Source organism: Megalobrama amblycephala, linkage group LG2 (assembly GCF_018812025.1).
Source record: "Megalobrama amblycephala isolate DHTTF-2021 linkage group LG2, ASM1881202v1, whole genome shotgun sequence".
Taxonomy (NCBI): Eukaryota; Metazoa; Chordata; class Actinopteri; order Cypriniformes; family Xenocyprididae; genus Megalobrama; species Megalobrama amblycephala.
Window position 1 is genome coordinate 10,526,520 of NC_063045.1, and position 20,804 is coordinate 10,547,323.

The window sequence follows — 20,804 nt, forward strand, 5'->3', positions numbered from 1 at the left end:
ATGTCCCATAGATTCAGGGGTCAGGCATGTTGGCTGGCCAATAAAGCACAGTAATATCATGGTCAGCAAACCACTTGGAAGTGGTTTTTGGACTGTGGGCAGGTGCTAAAGTCCTGCTGGAAAAGGAAATCAGCATCTCCATAAAGCTTGTCAGCAGATGGAAGCATAAAGCTCCTGGAAGATGGATGCATTGAATTTGCACTTGATAAAACACAATGAACAAATCATTACTGAACTTCAGAAACTTCCACTAGACTTCAAGCAGCTTGGATTCTGTGCCTCTCCAGTCTTCCTTCAGACTCTGGGACCATGATTTCAACATGAAATGCAAAATTTACTTTTATCTGAAAAGAGGACTTTCGACCACTGTTCACTGTCCAGTTCTTTTTCTCCTTAGCCCAGGTAAGATGCTTCTGATGTTGTTTCTGTTTCAGAAGTGGCTTGGTAGTCCTTTTCCTGAAGATGTCTGAGTGTGGTGACTCTTGATGCGCTGACTCCAGGCTTCATTCTACTCATTGTGAAGCTCTCCCAAGTGTCTTGAATCGTCTTTACTTGACAGTATTCTCAAGCTTGCAGGTCATCCCTGTTGCTTGTGCACCTTTGCCTACCCAATTTCTTCCTTCCAATCAACTTTGCATTCAATATGCTTTGATACATCACTCTGTAAACAGCCACCCCATTCAGTAATGACCTTCTGTGACTTACTCTCTTTGTGGAGGGTGTCAATGATTGTCTCCTGGACCATTGCCAAGTCAGCAGTCTTCCACATTAGTGTGGTTTCAAAGAACAAGAGATACCCGGAATTTATACTGTAGGGATGGTCATTTAATGAAACTCAAATGTAAATATTCTAATATTTTGAGATACTGGAATTTGGACTTTCATGAGCTGTACGCTCTAATCAACAAATTAAAAAAAAAAAACTTTTGAAATGTTTTACTTTACATGTAGGGAATCTAGAATAAATGAAAGTTTAATTTTTTTAAATAATTTACAATAAATTATTTACAATGAACTTTTTCACAATATTGTAATTATATGACCAGCACCTGTATTTGCCAAAATAATGTAAAATAAACTATCATGTAAGCTTTGCAGCTGTATGCTTCTTTAATTCTCTCCTTGTCTCCTTGTTGGACACCTTTTAAGTCAATAAAGAGAGAAAAATCTAATTTGTTTTCATTTTCCCTCAAAACAGCCTTTGGGCATGACGTCAGAGGCTGAAACTAGCAACGGAAGATTTATTTATTTTTTTGCAGAAATGCACCTCAAGTTGGTCTCCAACTGCAAACAAACAGAAAAGGAGACACCATCACCACTAGTGCCCTCACTTTCACTCACGCACTCACAATGTTGAGGGTGATGCATTACAAGTAACTTGGAAGCAGCTGCAGATTAAGGGAGACATCCAGATGCACAAAGGAACAGTTAAAAACCAGCCGATCTTTGCTATTGTAGTGTACAAGGTGATGTGGTATGAACCAAAACTTACTGATACATTGAAGGCTAAGTTGGGCATAGTGAATGTGCAAAATTGTTGAGTGATGGAAGTGTGTTGGTGTTTTTAAGAGAGATATAGCAAACGTTATGACATGGCTTTATGACTAAAATTGATGATAGGGAAAACAGTTAAATGTCAGTAGTGTGACAGGAGTAATTTTATATTCCATGTAATAAACTCAAAAAGAGACTCTTGAAAATTGTAATGTGTTTTCACTTTATTTTTTTTGAGGAAATAATGGATGAACTGGGATTTTACATGAAAGTGTTTCTTCATTCGGCAGTCCTGCAGCCAGCCTTACAGTGTTTCCCTGGTCCTTTGAAGAATTATCAGTAAGAAATCAGAAACCACAACTGACGTTTTTTCTCCAATGATCCACCTCTTAGCTACTCAACTATTGCAATGTGCGCTCTATACTCCAGACCAGTGGGTGGCGGAAATGCGCTTACCAAGAAGCCAAAAACATCCAAGAAGATGAAGAGACGCGCTCCGAACTGCCCATTCAAAACAAAAGACTTGCAGCGTTTTTGAAGCATCACGAATCAGTTTTAACATAATAATAATAATAATAATAATAATAATAATAATAATAAATAAAAAACGATCAAAGTAAAAACATGCATTCAGACTATGAGGAAGAGCAGAAACCTGTAAAGATGGAGTTTATTGAAGATTACAGCGAGTACAGGACTGATCCAGAACCATTCAGAGTGAAACAAGAAGATACTGAAGAACAGAGAGGTTAGTGTTTATTCTTGGTTCTTCATCAATGATGATGCTGTGAAACATGAAGGTTATAAAACTTAAAGCAGTTCAACAGACTGTCAGTTAGTATAACGGAGCTTGTCCAATCATTAGGCCTTTATATAAACGTGAGGTACTTTACTTGGGTAAAGTTGGTTTTATATTTGCACATTCGGACTTCTGATAAATTCAGACTTTACCAATAAATGTGCAATAAATTAATGTTTGCGAATTTTAAGCAGCGACATGATATGACAACCAACACTTCGGTAAAGTTGGTTTTATATTCGCATATTCGGACATCCGTATTCAATAGCCTTGTTAATCACACTACATTGGACAGTCAGTGGACATTCACATGTAAATATGCCATTAAAACAATACTTGCCTATTTTGATCGACTGTGAAAAATGTTGTAAGTTGACAATCGTTGGTTGTCAATATCATGTCGCTACTTAAAATTCGCAAACATTAATTTATTGCACATTTATTGGAAAGTTTGAATTTATCAGAAGTCCGAATGTGCGAATATAAAACCAACTTTACCGAAGTACAACACACGTTCATTACAACATTTTTCACAGTGATCAAAATGCAGTTTGTTTTAATGGCATATTTACTTGTGAATGTCATGAATGTCCAATTTTGATTAACAAGGCTTTAAACGGATTCCGAATTGCGAATATAAAACCAACTTTACCCAAGCTGTGCTGCATTTAGTCATCTTTTGCTTTAAATTCTTGAGCTCTATGAAGTCTGGTGAATTCTGATAGATTGTCAATGTTTTAATCATTTATCACCTGAAAAAGTTCATTCCAGAATATTGCTCCTGTGTCATGATCCCAGCCTGTGTTCCCCTGTCTGGTGTAAGGACCTTTGTGTTATTTCCTGTCTTGTGTCACGTTTTGTAGTCCTTTGTAGTTTTTCTTGTTGATTAGTTCTTGATTGTTCCCATGTGTGTCTTGTTTGCCAGTCACCTCTTGTGTATAAATACCCCAGTGTTTCTCATGTTTCTTATGTAGCATTGCCATTATATGGTTGTAGTGATGGGAAACCAAGGCTTTCTGACGCATTTGAGGCTCTCATCAAATTGTGCCGAAAAACTGTTCATTACTCAAAGCTTTTAACACAGTGCAGATTAGCGACATCTGGAGGTCAGACTCGTTTTCTCCACCATGTCTAAATCATCGCGGAGCAGATCTACGGTTTGAAAAAGCACGTGACCAAACAAAGCTTCGGAAGTCTGTGACATTCACATATTGATCGATAATATAAAATATACAATGATGTATGAAAATAATATTTTGGGTGAGCTGTTTAACCCTTATATTCTGTTTGGGGTCTCTGAGACCCCAGCAATAAAACACTTGGGTAAAGTTGGTTTTATATTCGCACATTCGGACATCCGTATTCAATAGCCTTGTTAATCACACTACATTGGACATTCAGTGGACATTCACAAGTAATATGCCATTAAAACAATACTTGCCTATTTTGATCGACTGTGAAAAATGTACTTGGGTAAAGTTGGTTTTATATTCGCACATTCGGACTTCTGATAAATTCAGACTTTCCAATAAATGTGCAATAAATTAATGTTTGCGAATTTTAAGCAGCGACATGATATTGACAACCAACGATTGTCAACTTACAACATTTTTCACAGTCGATCAAAATAGACAAGTATTGTTTTAATGGCATATTTACTTGTGAATGTCCACTGAATGTCCAATGTAGTGTGATTAACAAGGCTATTGAATACGGATGTCCGAATATGCGAATATAAAACCAACTTTACCCAAGTGAAAAATGTTGTAAGTTGACAATCGTTGGTTGTCAATATCATGTCGCTGCTTAAAATTCGCAAACATTAATTTATTGCACATTTATTGGAAAGTTTGAATTTATCAGAAGTCCGAATGTGCGAATATAAAACCAACTTTACCGAAGTCAATAAAACATGATTAAATGCATTTTCCTTTGATGCATCAGGTGAAGTGCCAATTTTTTCACACCAGCTGTCTCGACTTTCCGATACTGCATGACGTTCGAAGCTTCAAACGTCATCAATCACGTGGTTTTGTCATTTCGATACAAGCATCGGTACAGTGTGTGAAACAATAGTGCTTTGAAAACTGTGTCGGAGCATCGGAGCCCCGGTATCAACCGTCCCATCACTATATGGTTGTATTGTGTGCATTTGTTTCAGCTTCATGTTCATGTGCCTGGGTTTTTCTTGTTCCTTGTCTAAAGTTATTTCAGTTATTTTTGTTTCAATCATTTCTACTGCATTTGGATCCAATGGTCCTGCTGCAGCCGCTTTACAGTTATCATTATAGTTGTGGACGATTCTATTCTTTTAAATTTAGAACGATTTTTTAAACTTTATAGTTAACTTATCATTCTTGGTGTGATTCTTTACTCTGTTTACCCACAAATTAACAATAACGGCTGCTTAAGTATTTAGCAAATAGCATGTGCACATTATGTTTTAAAGGTGCCCTAGAACCCTTTTTCACAAGATGACAAGTCTAAGGTGTCCCCTGAATGTGTTTGTAAAGTTTCAGCTCAAAATACTCCATAGATTTTTTATTATTAATTTTTTAACTGCCTATTTTGGGCCATCATTATAAATGCGCCGATTCAGCGTGCTTCCCCTTTAAATCCTCGCGCTCCCTGCCCCCAAGCTCGCAACTCTATAATACATTGCATAAACAAAGTTCACACAGCTAATATAACCCTTAAAATGGATCTTTACAAAGTGTTCATCATGCAGCATATCAGATATAGTATATAGTATTTATTTGGATGTTTACATTTGATTCTGAATTAGTTTGATGGTGCTCTGTGGCTAAAGCTAACATTATACGCTGTTGGAGAGATTTATAAAGAATGAAGTTGTGTTTATGAATTATACAGACTGCAAGTGTTTAATAATGAAAATAGCGACGGCTCTTGTCTCCGTGAATAAAGTAAGAAACGATGGTAACTTTAACCACATTTAACAGTACATTAGCAACATGCTAATGAAACATTTAGAAAGACAATTTACAAGTATCACTAAAAATATCATGATATCATGCATGGATCATGTCAGTTATTATTGCTCCATCTGCCATTTTTCGCTATTGTCCTTGCTTGCTTACCTGCATAAAGTCTGATGATTCGCTGTGCAGCTCCAGACTTTAATACTGGCTTGTCTAATGCCTTGAACATGGGCTGGCATATGCAAATATTGGGGGCGTACATATTAATGATCCCGACTGTTGCGTCACAGTCGGTGTTATGTTGAGATTTGCCTGTTCTTTAGAGGTCTTTTGCACAAATCAAATTTACATAAGAAGGAGGAAACAATGGTGTTTGAGACTCACTGTACACTACCGTTCAAAAGTTTGGGGTCAGTAAGATTTTTTTAATGTTTTAAAAGAAGTATCTTCTGCTCACCAAGCCTGCATTTATTTGATTAAAAATACAAAGAAAAACAGTAATATTGTGAAATATTATTCCAATTTAAAACAGCTGTTTTCTATGTCAATGTACAGTAAAGTGTAATTTATTCCTGTGATCAAAGCTGAATTTTCAGCATCATTATTCCAGTCTTCAGTGTCACATGATTCTTCAGAAATCAATCTAATATTTGATGCTCAATAAACATTTATGATTATTATCAATGTTGAAAACAGTTATTTACATTTTTATTTCATGATGCTATGATGAATAGAAAGTTCTGACCCCAAACTTTTGAACGGTAGTGTATGTCATTTCCATGTACAGAACTCTAATTATTTAACTATGCCAAGCAGGGCTTGACATTAACATCCACCAACCCGCCAAATGCGGGTAGATTTCAGCTGAGGCGGGTAAGACAGCCACTCCCACTAGCCACTTTGGCAGGTTAAATATAATTTCAGCCTACAGCCTAATCAAAGGTAGCCAAGCTCGTCGTAGCACAAAATTACAATCCAATCATAATTCATTATCGATTAACTTGCAGTTAGTGAAGGCGGGATCGCGTTGAATGACACACAACAAAAGCGCTCTCTCTCTGTCCGAGCACACGCAATCAGATCTCTGCGCGTCAAATACACGCACACACACACACAGATGTCAAAATGTCCATTGTGTGGAGTATCTCGTGTATATACAGTCGGTTATGGCTTAAGTGGATGTAAACAGGTTGGTAAAAACTGGATATGTGTCAGTATATTACATGCATTCAGCAGCCCAATTAAATACCTGTCTGTCATTAATGTTAATCAAACAACAAAAGATGTTAAATGAAATGTTAAATAAACTTACTGTATCTGAAAAAAAGTTTAGGCTATTTCATTTACTATTGTATTTGTAATTTGCTAATTTGCTTCTTTGTTCTTTTTATATAGCCTTACAAAAATAACTTTTGTTGTTATTGTTATTGTCATATTACCCACCCCTTGCCCACCTGTACATATTGCCCTTGTCTTGATTTTGGTGGTCAGTCTGCATTTGAAAGTTTGAAATGGTTTTAAATCTAGCTAATCAAGTACAATGACTTAAAATCAAGTAATTTAAGCATGCCAGAGTCAACTTTAATCATATAAAATGTAATTTTCCAACAGCAAAATTGTGGCCAGTGAAAATGCTGAGTGGCTAGTAACTTTGGAAAACCACTAGCCACAGTGGCTGGTGAGCAAAAAAGTTATTGTCAAGCCCTGATGCCAAGGTAAATTCAATTTTCAATTCTAGGGCACCTTTAATAATGTCTTTTTCTTCAATAAAGTCATTACTGATTCATATGTGACACCTTGATTACATGTATGGTAATGAGATTTATTTAACTTTTTTAACACTAATTTGCTATTACAAATCAGGGTAGTTGCTAGGGTTGGAAGAAGTTAAATTGCATATAATTAAATTATTTTAAAAACACGCCAATTATTTTGTACAGAAATTGTAGCAAATATCCTTGACCTTCACATTTCTGTCTTTGATATTTTTTATGTGTGACTTCAAATTACATATTTGTTTCTTTCATTTTAGACCTGATGGAAGAAAATGGGGAGAGTGAAGAACTGAATGAAGTGGAGGATAAATATCATGTCAAAACTGCAGAAACTTGCACACAGACTGAAAGTAAATGTGTAGAGAGAAGAGCCATCAAAAATTTCAACTGCCCTCTGTGTGGAAAAAGATTCTCATACAAACAAAATCTTAAATGTCACATGAGAACTCATAGTAGAGAGAAGCCGCACACATGTGATCAGTGTGGGAGTGCTTTTGCCACAGCAGCTGTATTGAATCGGCACCAGAGGATTCACACCGGAGAAAAACCTTACAAGTGTTCACAATGTGACAAGAGATTCAGTCAGTCACAACATCTGAAAAGACATGAGATGATCCATGCTGGGGAGAAACCGCACACGTGTGATCAATGCGGGAAGAATTTTGCACAAGCAAACTGTCCTAAACTATATCCGTGTTCTCACTCTGGAAAAAGACCATTTAACTGTGATCAATGTGGTAAAACATTTTATAGGGCAGATCACCTGAAGGACCACCTGAAAGTTCATACAAAGGAGAAGCCTTACATGTGTTCTTTGTGTGGAAAGAGTTATTCAAAGCGAGGTTATTTTAAAATACACCAGAAAACACACTGTGGTGTGAAGGATCATATGTGCTTTGATTGTGGGAAGACCTTTACTAGATCTGACATATTGAAACAGCACCAGAGAATTCACACTGGAGAAAAACCTTACAAGTGTTCGTACTGTGACAAGAGATTCAATCTGTCAGGAAATCTGAAAACACATGAGAGGACCCACACTGGAGAGAGGCCTTTCACATGTGATCAGTGCGGGAAAAGTTTTAAAGAAAAAGGAACCCTTAAGTCACACATGAAAATCCACACTGGAGTGAAGCCGTACACGTGTGATCAGTGCGGGAAGAGTTTCACACATTCTAACACTCTTAAGTTACATCTGCGTTCTCACTCTGGAGAAAGACCATTTAACTGCGATCAATGTGGTAAATCATATTTTTCGTCATCATCCCTGAAGATCCACCTGAAAGTTCACACAAAGGAGAAGCCTTACACTTGTTCTTTGTGTGGAAAGAGTTTTACTCAGATGGGTACTTTAAAAATACACCAGAAAAGTCACACCGGTGTAAAGAATCACATGTGCTTTGATTGTGGGAAGACCTTTTTTACAGATGCCGTATTGAAACAGCACCAGAAAATTCACACTGGAGAAAAACCTTACAAGTGTTCACACTGTGACAAGAGATTCAGGCAGTCAGGAAACCTGAAAAGACATGAGAAGATCCACACTGGAGAAAAGCCGCATACCTGATCAGTGTGGGAAGAGTTTTACTCTCTCAGGTTCTCTACTGCGTCATACTAAAAACAAATGTGGTATACTGTTGGTGAACATTGAGACCATTAATCCAGCTCCTTCTGGTTGAAGATCGAGTGAAAGCAACAATGTTCTATATGAATTATTTTTGATTTTGGCAGATCTGGTCTTACTACACAGCAGTAACTTATATGGAGATAGAATTGTTCCGTTATTCCAAATAAATAGATTATAATCCACAAATAAATAAAGAGATTCACAAAAAAATAATCATATGCAATTATGCACAAACATATAGAATGAGATCCAGAAATATATGTTAGGAGTTTCACAAAAAAATTAATTTAAGACAAAGAAGGGAAGATAATGTTGAATAAAGTCGTTATTTTTGTTTTGTTTTTGTGCACAAAAGTATTCTCGTCACTTCATAACATTAAGGTTGAACCACTGCAGTCATGTGGACTATTTTAACAATGTCTTTAATACCTTTCTGGACCTTGAAATTGGTCTATCGAGGATAAAAATAACCTCTTGAATTACATCAAAAATACCTTAATTTGTTTTCCGAAGATGAACTAACCCTTTAAAACACTAAAACTGTGCTTATATATTTAGTTAATTTGTGTTCATTTGTTTAGTTCAAATGTTTCCAAGAATGTTTAAATCCAGAGAAATGAGCAATTTTAGTGCCCCGACCCATCTCCTGTCAATGACATTATACCCACGTTACCCTCAATTACCGACAGGTGACCAACTGTATACGAACAGAAAACTAATCATATAGCTCAACACTGTTACTGTACTCGTTTTCTTGATTTACCATGTTTTTACTATGCATCAGAGACAACACTATTTTGTCAAGAATCAGATGCAATTAATTTGCAGTAATAGTAGGCTAATACAGCATTTTATTCATCATACAATATATTTTAAAATTAATTGCATGCCATTCAGAAACACAAGCCATCCAGTATTTATTAATATGATATTCTAATATCGATCTTGCTTACTGCAGCATGCAACAAGTGTCTCAAAGCAGCCGCCGAGTGAACGCTTAGAGTAGCATTATAGCAGAACTTTCAACACACTCAAATGTATCTAGTATGATAAACAGCATTGCGTTAACCCAGATATGCCTGACCGGTTACAAGATATTTGGTTTCTAAGATTTTCAGTTTCAGTGGGTGGAGCTTACATGAATATTCACGAGTTTCCCGGACATGCGTGTGGAACTGTGAATTTTATTTCAGCTCCTCTTTGTATCTCAGCAGGTTTAATAAATTATTTCAAAAAGGTAAATAGTTTCAGTGTTGCATGAACAAATGGGTAAACTTTAACTGTTTATTGTTTCGTAATCCTTTTATGTTTTTAATTAGTTTGCACTGTTTTGTGCAGTCATCCCTGACTTGATATGACTGCAGGCATTAAATTAGGGTAAAGCAGCAAGTTAAACTAGTTGTATGCATTGATTTTCATTGTGCTCTTCCTTTGTACTTTATGATGCTTTAAAACTGTCTTATTTGTTGAATGCAATGACTGAAATAAACCTGTATGATGTAGACTAAGTTCTTAAGTTCTTTTTCATTTTGTAAATATAAGCCAAATAACCCAATACCATACACAAGCATGAAGCATTTAATACTGAAGTAAAATTAAACAAAATTGTATAAGTGTAAAAATTACATTTGGTACAACTACTGTAAGTGAGAAAAGTACTTCACATATTTTTACAGAACAGCAACCAGATTGATGTTTACATAGTTTTATTTACAAATATGCGTACTGTCAAAATAATATGAAATATATATTCTTAAAAAGGTTTTGAATTGATAAGTGTGAAAATATTTTTTACCAACTGTTTTGATAAAATAATATGAATACATTTCAAAATGGTTTTTTTTTTTCTGATTATTATCACAGTTGAAAATGTTTGTGCTGCGGAGAGTGGAAACCATTTTACAGTGTCTGTTTTTTCATTATGAATAGCAAGTTCAGAAGAACAGCATTTATTTCAAATAGAAATATTTTGTAAAATGTCTTCATGTGTCATTTTTGATCAATTTAAAAATGACACATTGTGCATCCTTGCACAATAAAAGTATATTTCAAAGTGTATTTAAAATTTCTCAAATCATAGTGATAAAAAAAACAAAAATGCCAGAATCAAGTTGACAGAAATGATCAGACAGAGTTGACAGAGATGTCATAAATGTTTTAACATAGATCCAACAGTTTAGAGAAGTTTCATTTTTCAAGATGTCAAGTCAAAAGTGCTATTCTAATTGAACCCAATTAAGAACATATATGTTTATGAAACTTTGACTTGAAAAAATGTTGAATGAGTGTTTGTTGTTCATCAAGATGATGCATTTGTATCAGTGAACATCAGTGTGTTATCATGTACACACTGTGCAAAGAAAGAACGAAACAGATGACAGAGTAACAGTGTAGGTTGCAAAATGTTTATTAGGCCACTGATATGGTTGTGGACATTATTTCAGTAATTCCGGGATGACACAGTTTTAAAGCTTCAAAAGGTAATAGAAGAGCATTGCAATAGATAAATTAAATGGTAGAAGGTTAATGTATTTAAGAATACTCTATATCTGCTCTTCGATTGGAAATCAGTAAATCAGTCAGGTGTTCTTGGAGTTATTGGTTTCACAGTGCAAGTGGAACCTTAAACCTTGTGATAATTTTAATTTGTAAATTTACATTTGTTTGTAAAAAAAAAAAAAAAAAAGAAGAAATTTCAGCAACATTTTTTAGCACTCTATGACTTTTACAACCAGACAGTTCACAGCCAGAGAACATGGAGAATGTTGAATATGGCTTGGAAAAGGGTAAGTTAAACATCATATGGATCATCACACCAGTAGCCTATGTTACAAAAAAAAAAAAAAAAAAATAATAATAATAATATATATATATATATATATATATATATATATATATATATATATATATATATATATATATATATATATATATATATATATATATATATATATATATATATACATACACTCAGCAAAAAAAGAAACGTTTGACTTTCAACTGTTTTTACTTTCAGTAAACTTAATGTGTAAATATTTGTATGAACACTAAAAGAGTCAACACCATAAGACATAAACTAAAAATGTTTGACAATGTGTCCCTGAATGAAGGGAGGCTCAAAATCAAAAGTACCAGTCAGTATCTGGTGTGGCCACCAGCTGCTTGAAGTACTGCAGTGCATCTCCTCCTCATGGACTGGACCAGATTTGTCAGTTCTTGCTGTGAGATGTTACCCCACTCTTCCACCAAGGCACCTGCAAGTTCCTGGACATTTCTGGGGGGAATGGCCCTAGCCCTCACCCTGCGATCCAACAGGTCCCAGACGTGCTCAACACGTGTCTTCCACTGCGAGGATGATCAGCTGTCCTTCCTGTCTCCCTGTAGCGCTGTCTCAGGCATCTCACAGTGCGGACATGGCAATTTATTGCCCTAGCCACATCAGCAGTCCTCATGCCTCCCTGCAGCATGCCTAATGCACGTTCACGCAGATGAGCAGGGACCCTGGGCATCTTTCTTTGGGTGTTTTTCACAGTCGGTAGACAAGTCTCTTTAGTGTCCTGCGTTTTTAGAACTGTGACCTTAAATGCCTACTTTTTGTAAGCTGTTAAGGTCTTAACGACCATTCCACAGGTGCATGTTAATTAATTGATTATGGTTAATTGAACATGCATGGAAACATTGTTTAAACCCTTTACAATGAAGACCTGTAAAGTTATTTGGATTTTTACAACATTATTGTTGAAATGCACAGTCCTGAAAAAGGGACGTTTCTTTTTTGCTGAGTATATATATATATATATATATATATATATATAGCCTATATATATATATATATATATATATATATATATATATATATATATATATATATATATATATATATATGTCCACAGATACATTTAGGCTACAGGTTTATTTCAGGTGTTATGGCAGGTAATGTATTCAACAAATGATAACAACTAATAGACACCATTTTAAAGCATTTGCAAGGTTAAAAGTAACAGCACAACTAAATGAAATCAATGTATATGCTCATACATACATGCTGTGCTTTATCCTAACATTACACGAAGTGAATGTCTGCATTCAGCCAGGCGACGACATAATGCACAAAACGTGCAAACTAATAAAAACATAAACGGTTACAAAAAAGATAAACAATTTTAGTTTAGGCATAAGTTCGTACTTTAATTATCCACTGAGATATGAGGAGCAAGCTCCACCCACTGGAACCGAAAATCTCGTAACGGAAGCGGTCGACTGGCATAATAAAAGCTCCGCTGGTCGATTGTGTCTCCGGTGAAGCTGAACTCTCTTCCTGTCACGTTCACCTCGCGCGGACCGACCGTTTATTTACATACAGTCACACGTTCACACAGTAAACTAATGCACACTTCTGAAGATCTGACTGCTGGATTCGATTAAGTCTGCAAGGTTTGTGAAATTAAAAGTTTATGATATATTCAGAGATTTGGTTAAGTTAGATGTTGAATATATTTTCTGAATGTTGACGGTAAATGAGAAGGTTTGCCTTTCTGTACCTATAATAATATCAAAGCAAATGTTATACACTTTCGCATACTCTGCTGTTTAACAGTTATGTCTAAAGATGTATTAATTATATATAACTGTTAAACATAAATCTTAAACTATAAAGACCAGCTGCATGTTTGAGCTGTTTTAACTGAAAGTAGCTTGTACTGACAGATCTTAAAATATGTCAGTGTCATTGTTTTGTCTCGAGATGCAGCACACCAGTAATGATTTTTTTTTTTTTTAGTAAACGTTCATAAAAGCTACTTAAATGCCATAAATGAACTAAAGCCTAATCCTGGCTAAGGAAAGCCCTGCCTGTGAAACACGGCCCAAGTGTTTTTCGGAAAAACTTATCGGCCAATACTGATTTTTAAAAAAAAATACCAAATATCAGCCGATATATCATCCTTGATGATATATCAGTGGACCACTACCTGTCCATTCTGCTTTCTGTTTGTTCTGTTGTCATTATTTATTTGTGTATGCTGCACACACTTTATTTTTTTATTAATTTATAGTTAATCAAAATTATCATAATTGACCCTTTGCTGGGAGTTTGATTGACAAGCGATGTAACCAATCATAACGCTGAATCCACCATTTTGTCTGACAAAGCAGTCAGGAGTTGGAAGATTAACCTCGGTGGACTTGAACTTGAAAAATGGTGTACTGACATCTTTCTGTGTTTTAAACAACATTCCTTCTCATGTTCATTCATGTTTATTTGAGGCTATAAATTAAGAGATGATCGGTTCACGAGCTGCTTGAGCTGAGGTGCTACAGCGATCTGTCACGACACAATAAAGAGCCACAAAACGGGTTTTCTTTATTGAAATTACACAATTTGAAAGCTGGGACTTTATTTAATATCATAAGTAACCTGTTCTGTCTTGTCTGTCGACGTGTTGTCAGTGTCCTCTTTGCTCCGCGATGTATTTTTTACACTATTGTGTGGCATGACAGAGCCATGGCTTATCAGACAAAACAACAGTATCTAAGCGGGGCGGGTCTTTGTGAAGGGTCAATTTTGCAAAGCATTTGTCTACTTTCTGTTATTACATCTTTTATGTCCTTTCCCTTCATGTTCCCATCTTTTAATTTTTTTTCTTCTTAAAATTTAACCTTTTTATCTTTTATTTTAGACATATTGGAGGAGAAAGAGGAGAGCGAATAACAGCATCATCATCATGACAAAACTGGAGAAATCTTTGAGTTGCTCATTGAAAGGAGGAGCTAAAAAATCTTTCACCTGCCCTCAGTGTGGAAAGAGTTTCCTGTACAAAAAAAGTCTTAAACCTCACATGAAAATCCACACTGTAGAGAAGGCGCACACATGTGATCAATGTGGAAAGAGTTTTTCACAAGCAAACGCTCTTAAATTACATCTGCGTTCTCATTGTGGAGAAAGACAATTTAACTCTGATCAATGCGGCAAAACAATTCTTAGTGCAGAATCCCTGAATGTTCATGCAAAGCGGAAGCGTTACGCGTGTTCTTTGTGTGGAAAGAGTTTTTCACGAATGAGTAATTTAAGACTTACACCAGAAAAGACACAGTGGTGTGAAGGATCATGTGTGCTTTGATTGTGGGAAGACCTTTACTAGATCTGACACATTGAAAGAGCACCAAAGAATTCACACTGGAGAAAAACCTTACAAGTGTTCGTACTGTGACAAGAGATTCAGTCGGCCAGGACATCTGAAAAGACATGAAAGGACCCACACTGGAGAGAAACCTTATAAATGTGATCGAATGTGGGAAAAGTTTTACACAAAAAGGAAGCTTAAATGATCACCTAAAAATCCACACTGGAGAGAAGCCGTACACGTGTGATCAGTGTGGGAAGAGTTTTGCATGTGCAAAAACTCTTAAATTACATCTGCGTTCTCATTCTGGAGAAAGGCCATTTAACTGTGATCAGTGCGGGAAAAAATTTCTTTGGGCAGATCATCTGAAGAGGCACCTGAAAGTTCATACAAAACTGAAGCCTTACGTTTGTTTGTGTGGAAAGAGTTTTTCACGAATGGATTATTTTAAAATACACCAGAAAAGTCACAGCATTGTTAAGGATCATATGTGCTTTGATTGTGGAAGTACTTTTACAACAGCAGCTGTATTGAATCGGCACCAGAGGATTCACACTGGAGAAAAACCTTACAAGTGTTCACACTGTGACAAGAGATTCAGTCAGTCTGGAGCTCTGAAAAATCATGAAATGATCCACTCTGGAGAGAAGCCGCACACATGTGATCAGTGTGGGAAGAGTTTCACACTAAAAGGATCTCTTAAGTCACACATGAAAATCCACACTGGAGAGAAGCCATATAAATGTGATCAATGTGAGAAGAGTTTCACACATGCATACACTCTTAAAGTACATCTGCATATTCACTCTGGAGAAAGACCCTTTAACTGTGATCAGTGTGGTAAAACATTTCCTGTTGCAGAAAATCTGAAGAAGCACCTGAAAGTTCATACAAAGGAGAAGCCTTACACGTGTTCTTCATGTGGAAAGGGTTTTAGCCAGCTGGGTAATTTAAAAGTACACCAGAAAAGACACAGTGGTGTGAAGAATCATATGTGCTTTGAATGTGGGAAGACCTTCACTGTAGCCGAGACACTGAGAAAGCACCAGAGGATTCACACTGGAGAAGAAACGCATGAGAGGATCCACACCGGAGAGAAGCCGCACACATGTGATCAGTGCGGGAAGAGTTTCACTCAGTTAGGATCGCTACATCGTCATACTAGAAACAGCTGTCTGAAATTAAACTAGTTCATGTTCAGATCCAGCACATTTAAAGTGTTGCTGCGTCATCACCGAATGTGAGCCAATAACACACTTGGCAATAAAGGCTATCTTTCATAACTATCTTAATCTGTCCCAACCAGCCTCATTAAAACATTGTTAAGCTTTAAGACCAGCTTCAAATAATATTTCTAAAGATGTTTTCTACAGAAGAAGTGACACAAATCAAAGATGTCCTTCTGTATGGATTAAAGCTGAATGTTATTACTGTGGACCATGGTTTCATAGACAAAATTCATCTGCATTCTCATTCTGGTCTTTTCGAATTCAGTAGCTTCTTTTTGACTTAAAGAAAAAAAGACAAACATTTTGGATGACATGAGGGTGAGAAAATTATCAGGGAATTTGAACTTGAAATGAACTGATCCTTTAATCAGTTAATTGGTGAAGCAACTACAAAAATCAGATGAAAGACCAGAGTGAGAATGCAGATGAATTTTGTCTATGAAACCATGGTCCACAGTAATAACATTCAGCTTTAGTCCATACAGAAGGACCTCTTAGATTTGTGTCACTTCTTCTGTAGAAAACGTCTTTAGAAATATTAATTGAAGCTGGTCTTAAAGCTTAACAATGCTTTCATTCGAAAAGAATAGCTTTAAATTTTGATAAATGGATATAAATATAATACATAAATGCCTCTGGAGCATTTTGCATTTGGAGCATTTTGAAGGTGAGTAAATAGGCCTAATGGATTTTTCTTTCTTTTTTTTTTTTTTTTTTTTTTTTTTTTTTGGTGAACTAAATCTGTATATAATTACAAACCATGGGGTTAGCGCCATCTAGTGTGCGTAAAGATGACGTAGCTCTTACTGCATCTGTTTTGTTATTCAAAATAAATACTAAAACTATATTGTCAGTCATGTATGTGTATTTCTGACAAAGTGTGTATAGCCTACTAAATGACCAAAGGCTATGTTGTACAAACGAAAGTGTTGAAGACGAACGCAGTGTAGGCCTATATAATCTTGAAGTAATGAAAAATAAATTAAAATGAGCTTCGTGTTATTTTATGGTTTAGGCTAGTACAGATTCAGTCAAATTAGCCTGCTGCTTATTAAACCTTATCCCTATGGAGGCACCAGAACATCTCCAAGGCAGGTGATTTTTTTTTTTTTTTTTTTTTTTTTTTTTGACATAAAAAACTATTTGGTGAGAGGATATTCTGTTATTCTGTCACTTCTCAAATGAACGCATCTAATAACTGCATGATTTGCACTTGATAAGGATCTTGATGAAGACATAAAAGTTATGCTTTTCTGATTTATTAAGGCTTAAAAATGAGGATGTATAACCCTTTATGGATTCTTCCTCAGCCAATAGTAGATTTAACATTACTGAGGATAAGAGAGTAATGAGATAAGTAATGAGAGCAAAGTAATTTTTAGGATTTAAGTCCTAGGGAAATAATATAGCCTACGGATATACACAGATGCTTCCAAAAAAGGAAGAAAAGTAGGAATGGCAGTCAGTGTTCCAAAGTTAATGATAAAGAAAAAAGCAAGAATAAGAGATCAACTGTCTACAGGTGAACTGATGGCTATTCTGCTAGCTGTACAGCTGGAAAGAGAAATACAAAATGCGGTCATATGTTCAGATTCATATTCAGCAATAGTCAGTATTGATAACCAAAAGTCAGAATCAAGGCCAGATTTAGTCATGGAAGCCCTTCAAATTTCATTGAGTTAAAACAAAGTCTATGGGTTCCAGCACATTAAGGGAATGAACAAGCAGATAAATTTGTTAAACAAGAAGTAGATGCTGAAATGGTAGAAACTGAGCTACCACACAGTATAAGAGAAATAAAATCAGTAATAAAAGAGAAAGTGATTGGAAAGTGGAGCAGTACTAGGATAATGAGACTAAAGGGAGACATTTATATGCATTAAGAAAATGGGAAAAAGTAAAAAGAGTGGGAGGAATATATAATTAAGGGTTAAGAATGGGACATACAGGTTTGAATAAAATATGATTGTGTTACAAGTGTTGATAGAGTGAAAATGTTTAAAGCTGCAGTCCGCAACTTTTTTGTGTTAAACATTTACAAAAATATATAATGAGAATATACAACATGAATCCATTTTCCAAACCGTGTTGTTGTCTTATCCTGAATCATTATTACGGTGGCCCAGTAGTGCACAACACAGCGAAATTAAAAAAGCAAACATAAGTTCACAACACAACGAAATCGAGCCACAACGCAACGGAATAAAGCCACAACACAACGGAATAAAGCCACAACACAACGGAAATGCTCCCGACCACTAGGGGGCTCTCAGAGCTCGGTAAAGTTAGTTTTCCTTGCCAATGTTCTATAGAGCCGGCAGTAATCATAGACATATATACGTAGACGCCTCATGACGTGCTGGAGCGTGATCCGGCGTCGCCGCCATATTGGTTGGGTCTCTCCACTCAACGCTAGCATCGGAGTCAACGGAGAGCGAGACATTATGCCCGTATTTTGTGCAGCTTACGGTTGCAATAACCGACGCAGTATTGATACCAGATCGCATGGGATTACATTTCACAAGTAAGATTGAACAATGATTTAGGTTATTTTACCATTTATAAAATTATGTCATCTCTTGCTGTTTTTTTTCTCTTCACACTTTGAAGGTTTCCCAGTGATACAGGCTTGAGGAGGCAATGGGAAGTTGCTATAAGACGGAGGGTTTTGTTGTGACTGAGTCTTCAAAGCTCTGTAGTGAGCACTTCAAGCCTGATGATTTTGACAGGACGGGTCAGATTGTCAGGCTTAGAGAGGGTGCGACCCCATCTGTCTTCAACTTCCCATGTCATCTCCAAAGAGTAGGTGTATTTTACTCTACATGCTAACAGAGATGTCTATGATTCATATGTAAAACAAAAACGGTAAAACCGTTAGATATTTCTGCATGTATAGGAATTAGTGATGTATTGTGTATTAAAATACACTGTGGGATACTAAAACCTTTTCAAGCGTTTTTAATGAAGTTGTTTTTAAGTATTATGTTTATGATATTTTAGCCTGTAGTGACAAGGAACACAAAAACTTCAAGGAAAGCTGAAGAGAGCCTACCAGTGGACCTTTCTCAGCATTTTCCTGAAAGAAAGCCTCAGCCCAATGATGTGAGTATTTGTAGGCTATTTGATATGTCCCATACAGCTGTGAGCGTCATGGCTGTGGTCATATCAAAATCTCTCCCTTGCTTTCTGCAACTCTTTTCAGAAATACTCATACACTTATATGTGTATGAGTATATGTTATAAATAAATACCCACATGGAAAGAACCAATATGTGGATATATGCGCATATATGAAACCTAAATGCAGTGTATATGTACATATATGCTGCATATATGCACATATATGATAATATATATGCTGCATATGCACATATATGCTCCATATATGCTTATATATATACTGCATATATACTGCATATATGCTGCATGCGTATATATATATGCGTATATATGCCACATATAGGCAAAATTGAGGTGTATATATGTGCATATACAGGAAATATAGGTCTCCTGTATTGCTTCTTCATATCCACATATAAGCCCTATACATACAAGATATGTCTTCTATATAGCTAATGGCAGGATCTGGTCATTTTGTAGCTCATATCTCATTTTTGACTGTCATGCATGATGCCTAGCTCATATTTTCTATTATTAAGGCAAAAACTAAGAATTAACGAAAAAAATTATGCAAGAACTTCTGTATGTGTGAACACGTGAAATTGTTATCACATGTAATTGGCATGTTATGGAATTTAACTATGGCAATATATTAACCCACATGGAAAAAACCTATATAAACATATATGTTTCAATATAGGTTTTGATATAGGTTTTAAATATATGTGACATATATAAAATTGGCCGTTTTCCTATATTATATGTACATATATGCACACATATATATGCACACATATATGTACATATAATATAGGAAAATGGCCAATTTTATATATGTCACATATATTTAAAACCTATATCAAAACCTATATTGAAACATATGTTTATATAGGTTTTTTCCATGTGGGTACACACCTTCTTTCACTGACATTCTCTCATACACGCACCCTTTCTCTCTTTCCCATACTCATGGTGCTGGCAGTGATATTACGGGTAAGAAATTAAGAATGTGTGCCTGCACATATGCAGTGCTATGCACCAAACAACTGTGAGTGGTATGATATAAACATCACTGAAAATATTTTCATCCTTCTTTCTACTAGGACCACTCCTATGCATTGCCCAATTCTCCTACTCATCTAAAGGCCATACTCTGTGAAGCTTTGGCTAGAGTGGAGAGTCTAGAGCGGGAGAAGCAAAATGCAAAGACCCGGGAACGGAGAGCAAAGAAAACCGTAAAGAGTCTTCTGGAAGATCTGAAAGAAAAGAACCTTATAAATGAAGAGTTGAATGAAAGGCTTGGCTTCCACTCTGGTAAAAATAAATTGATAATACAACCTTGAATTGTATGTTGTTTACACTCTTTGTCAGACTTTATAAAGGTATTATTTCAAGGGAACTTTCTAACTAGTTTGGCTAACTAGTTTAACTGAATTTCAGATCTTCAGGTAGACCTCTTTTCAAAGCGGGGCCATGAATACACCAAGGACCAGAGAGAGTTTGCCCTCACACTGCACCTCCATGGTCCGAAAGCCTATAGTTACCTGAGGGATTCTCTGCATCTTCCCCTGCCACATCCACATACATTGCAACGGTGTAGTACATGTTTTTTTTTTATTACACTTTTTAAACATACTGGTTAAAATACTTAAAACACTTCAGCCCTACATAATGTACAACAAACAGGGAACTGATGTAG

At 35.9% G+C, this 20,804-nt stretch overlaps 2 protein-coding genes across 4 annotated transcripts; both read left to right on the top strand.

The window, feature by feature from the left end:
- Nucleotides 1-1,926: 1,926 nt before the first annotated feature.
- On the top strand, nt 1,927-10,142 carry LOC125263525 (zinc finger protein 501-like). Of its 3 annotated transcripts, none has more exons than XM_048182529.1 (2): nt 1,927-2,242; nt 7,265-10,142. In XM_048182529.1, the coding sequence occupies exons 1-2, from the start codon at nt 2,119-2,121 to the stop codon at nt 8,572-8,574; spliced, it is 1,434 nt and encodes a 477-aa protein (XP_048038486.1). In that variant the 5' UTR covers nt 1,927-2,118; the 3' UTR covers nt 8,575-10,142. The 3 variants fall into 3 exon arrangements, 2 of the variants coding, with proteins under 2 accessions (XP_048038486.1, XP_048038487.1); XR_007183837.1 differs by lacking the exon at nt 7,265-10,142 and adding an exon at nt 6,844-6,902 and having other exon boundaries at nt 2,104-2,242; XM_048182530.1 differs by lacking the exon at nt 1,927-2,242 and adding an exon at nt 6,887-6,947.
- A 2,425-nt stretch (nt 10,143-12,567) lies between these two features.
- LOC125263526 (zinc finger protein 239-like) lies at nt 12,568-16,838 on the top strand. Its single transcript, XM_048182531.1, has 2 exons — nt 12,568-13,068; nt 14,313-16,838. Exon 2 carries the CDS (start codon nt 14,879-14,881, stop codon nt 15,944-15,946), a length of 1,068 nt encoding a protein of 355 aa, XP_048038488.1. The 5' UTR covers nt 12,568-13,068; nt 14,313-14,878; the 3' UTR covers nt 15,947-16,838.
- Nucleotides 16,839-20,804: the final 3,966 nt, after the last annotated feature.

Coding starts and splice junctions, on each gene's coding strand:
- LOC125263525 (XM_048182529.1), top strand. CDS start 2,119: ATGCATTCAGACTATGAGGAAGAGCAGAAACCTGTAAAGATGGAGTTT. Junction 2,243..7,264: donor AGATACTGAAGAACAGAGAG/GTTAGTGTTTAT, acceptor CTTTCATTTTAG/ACCTGATGGAAGAAAATGGG.
- LOC125263526 (XM_048182531.1), top strand. CDS start 14,879: ATGAAAGGACCCACACTGGAGAGAAACCTTATAAATGTGATCGAATGT.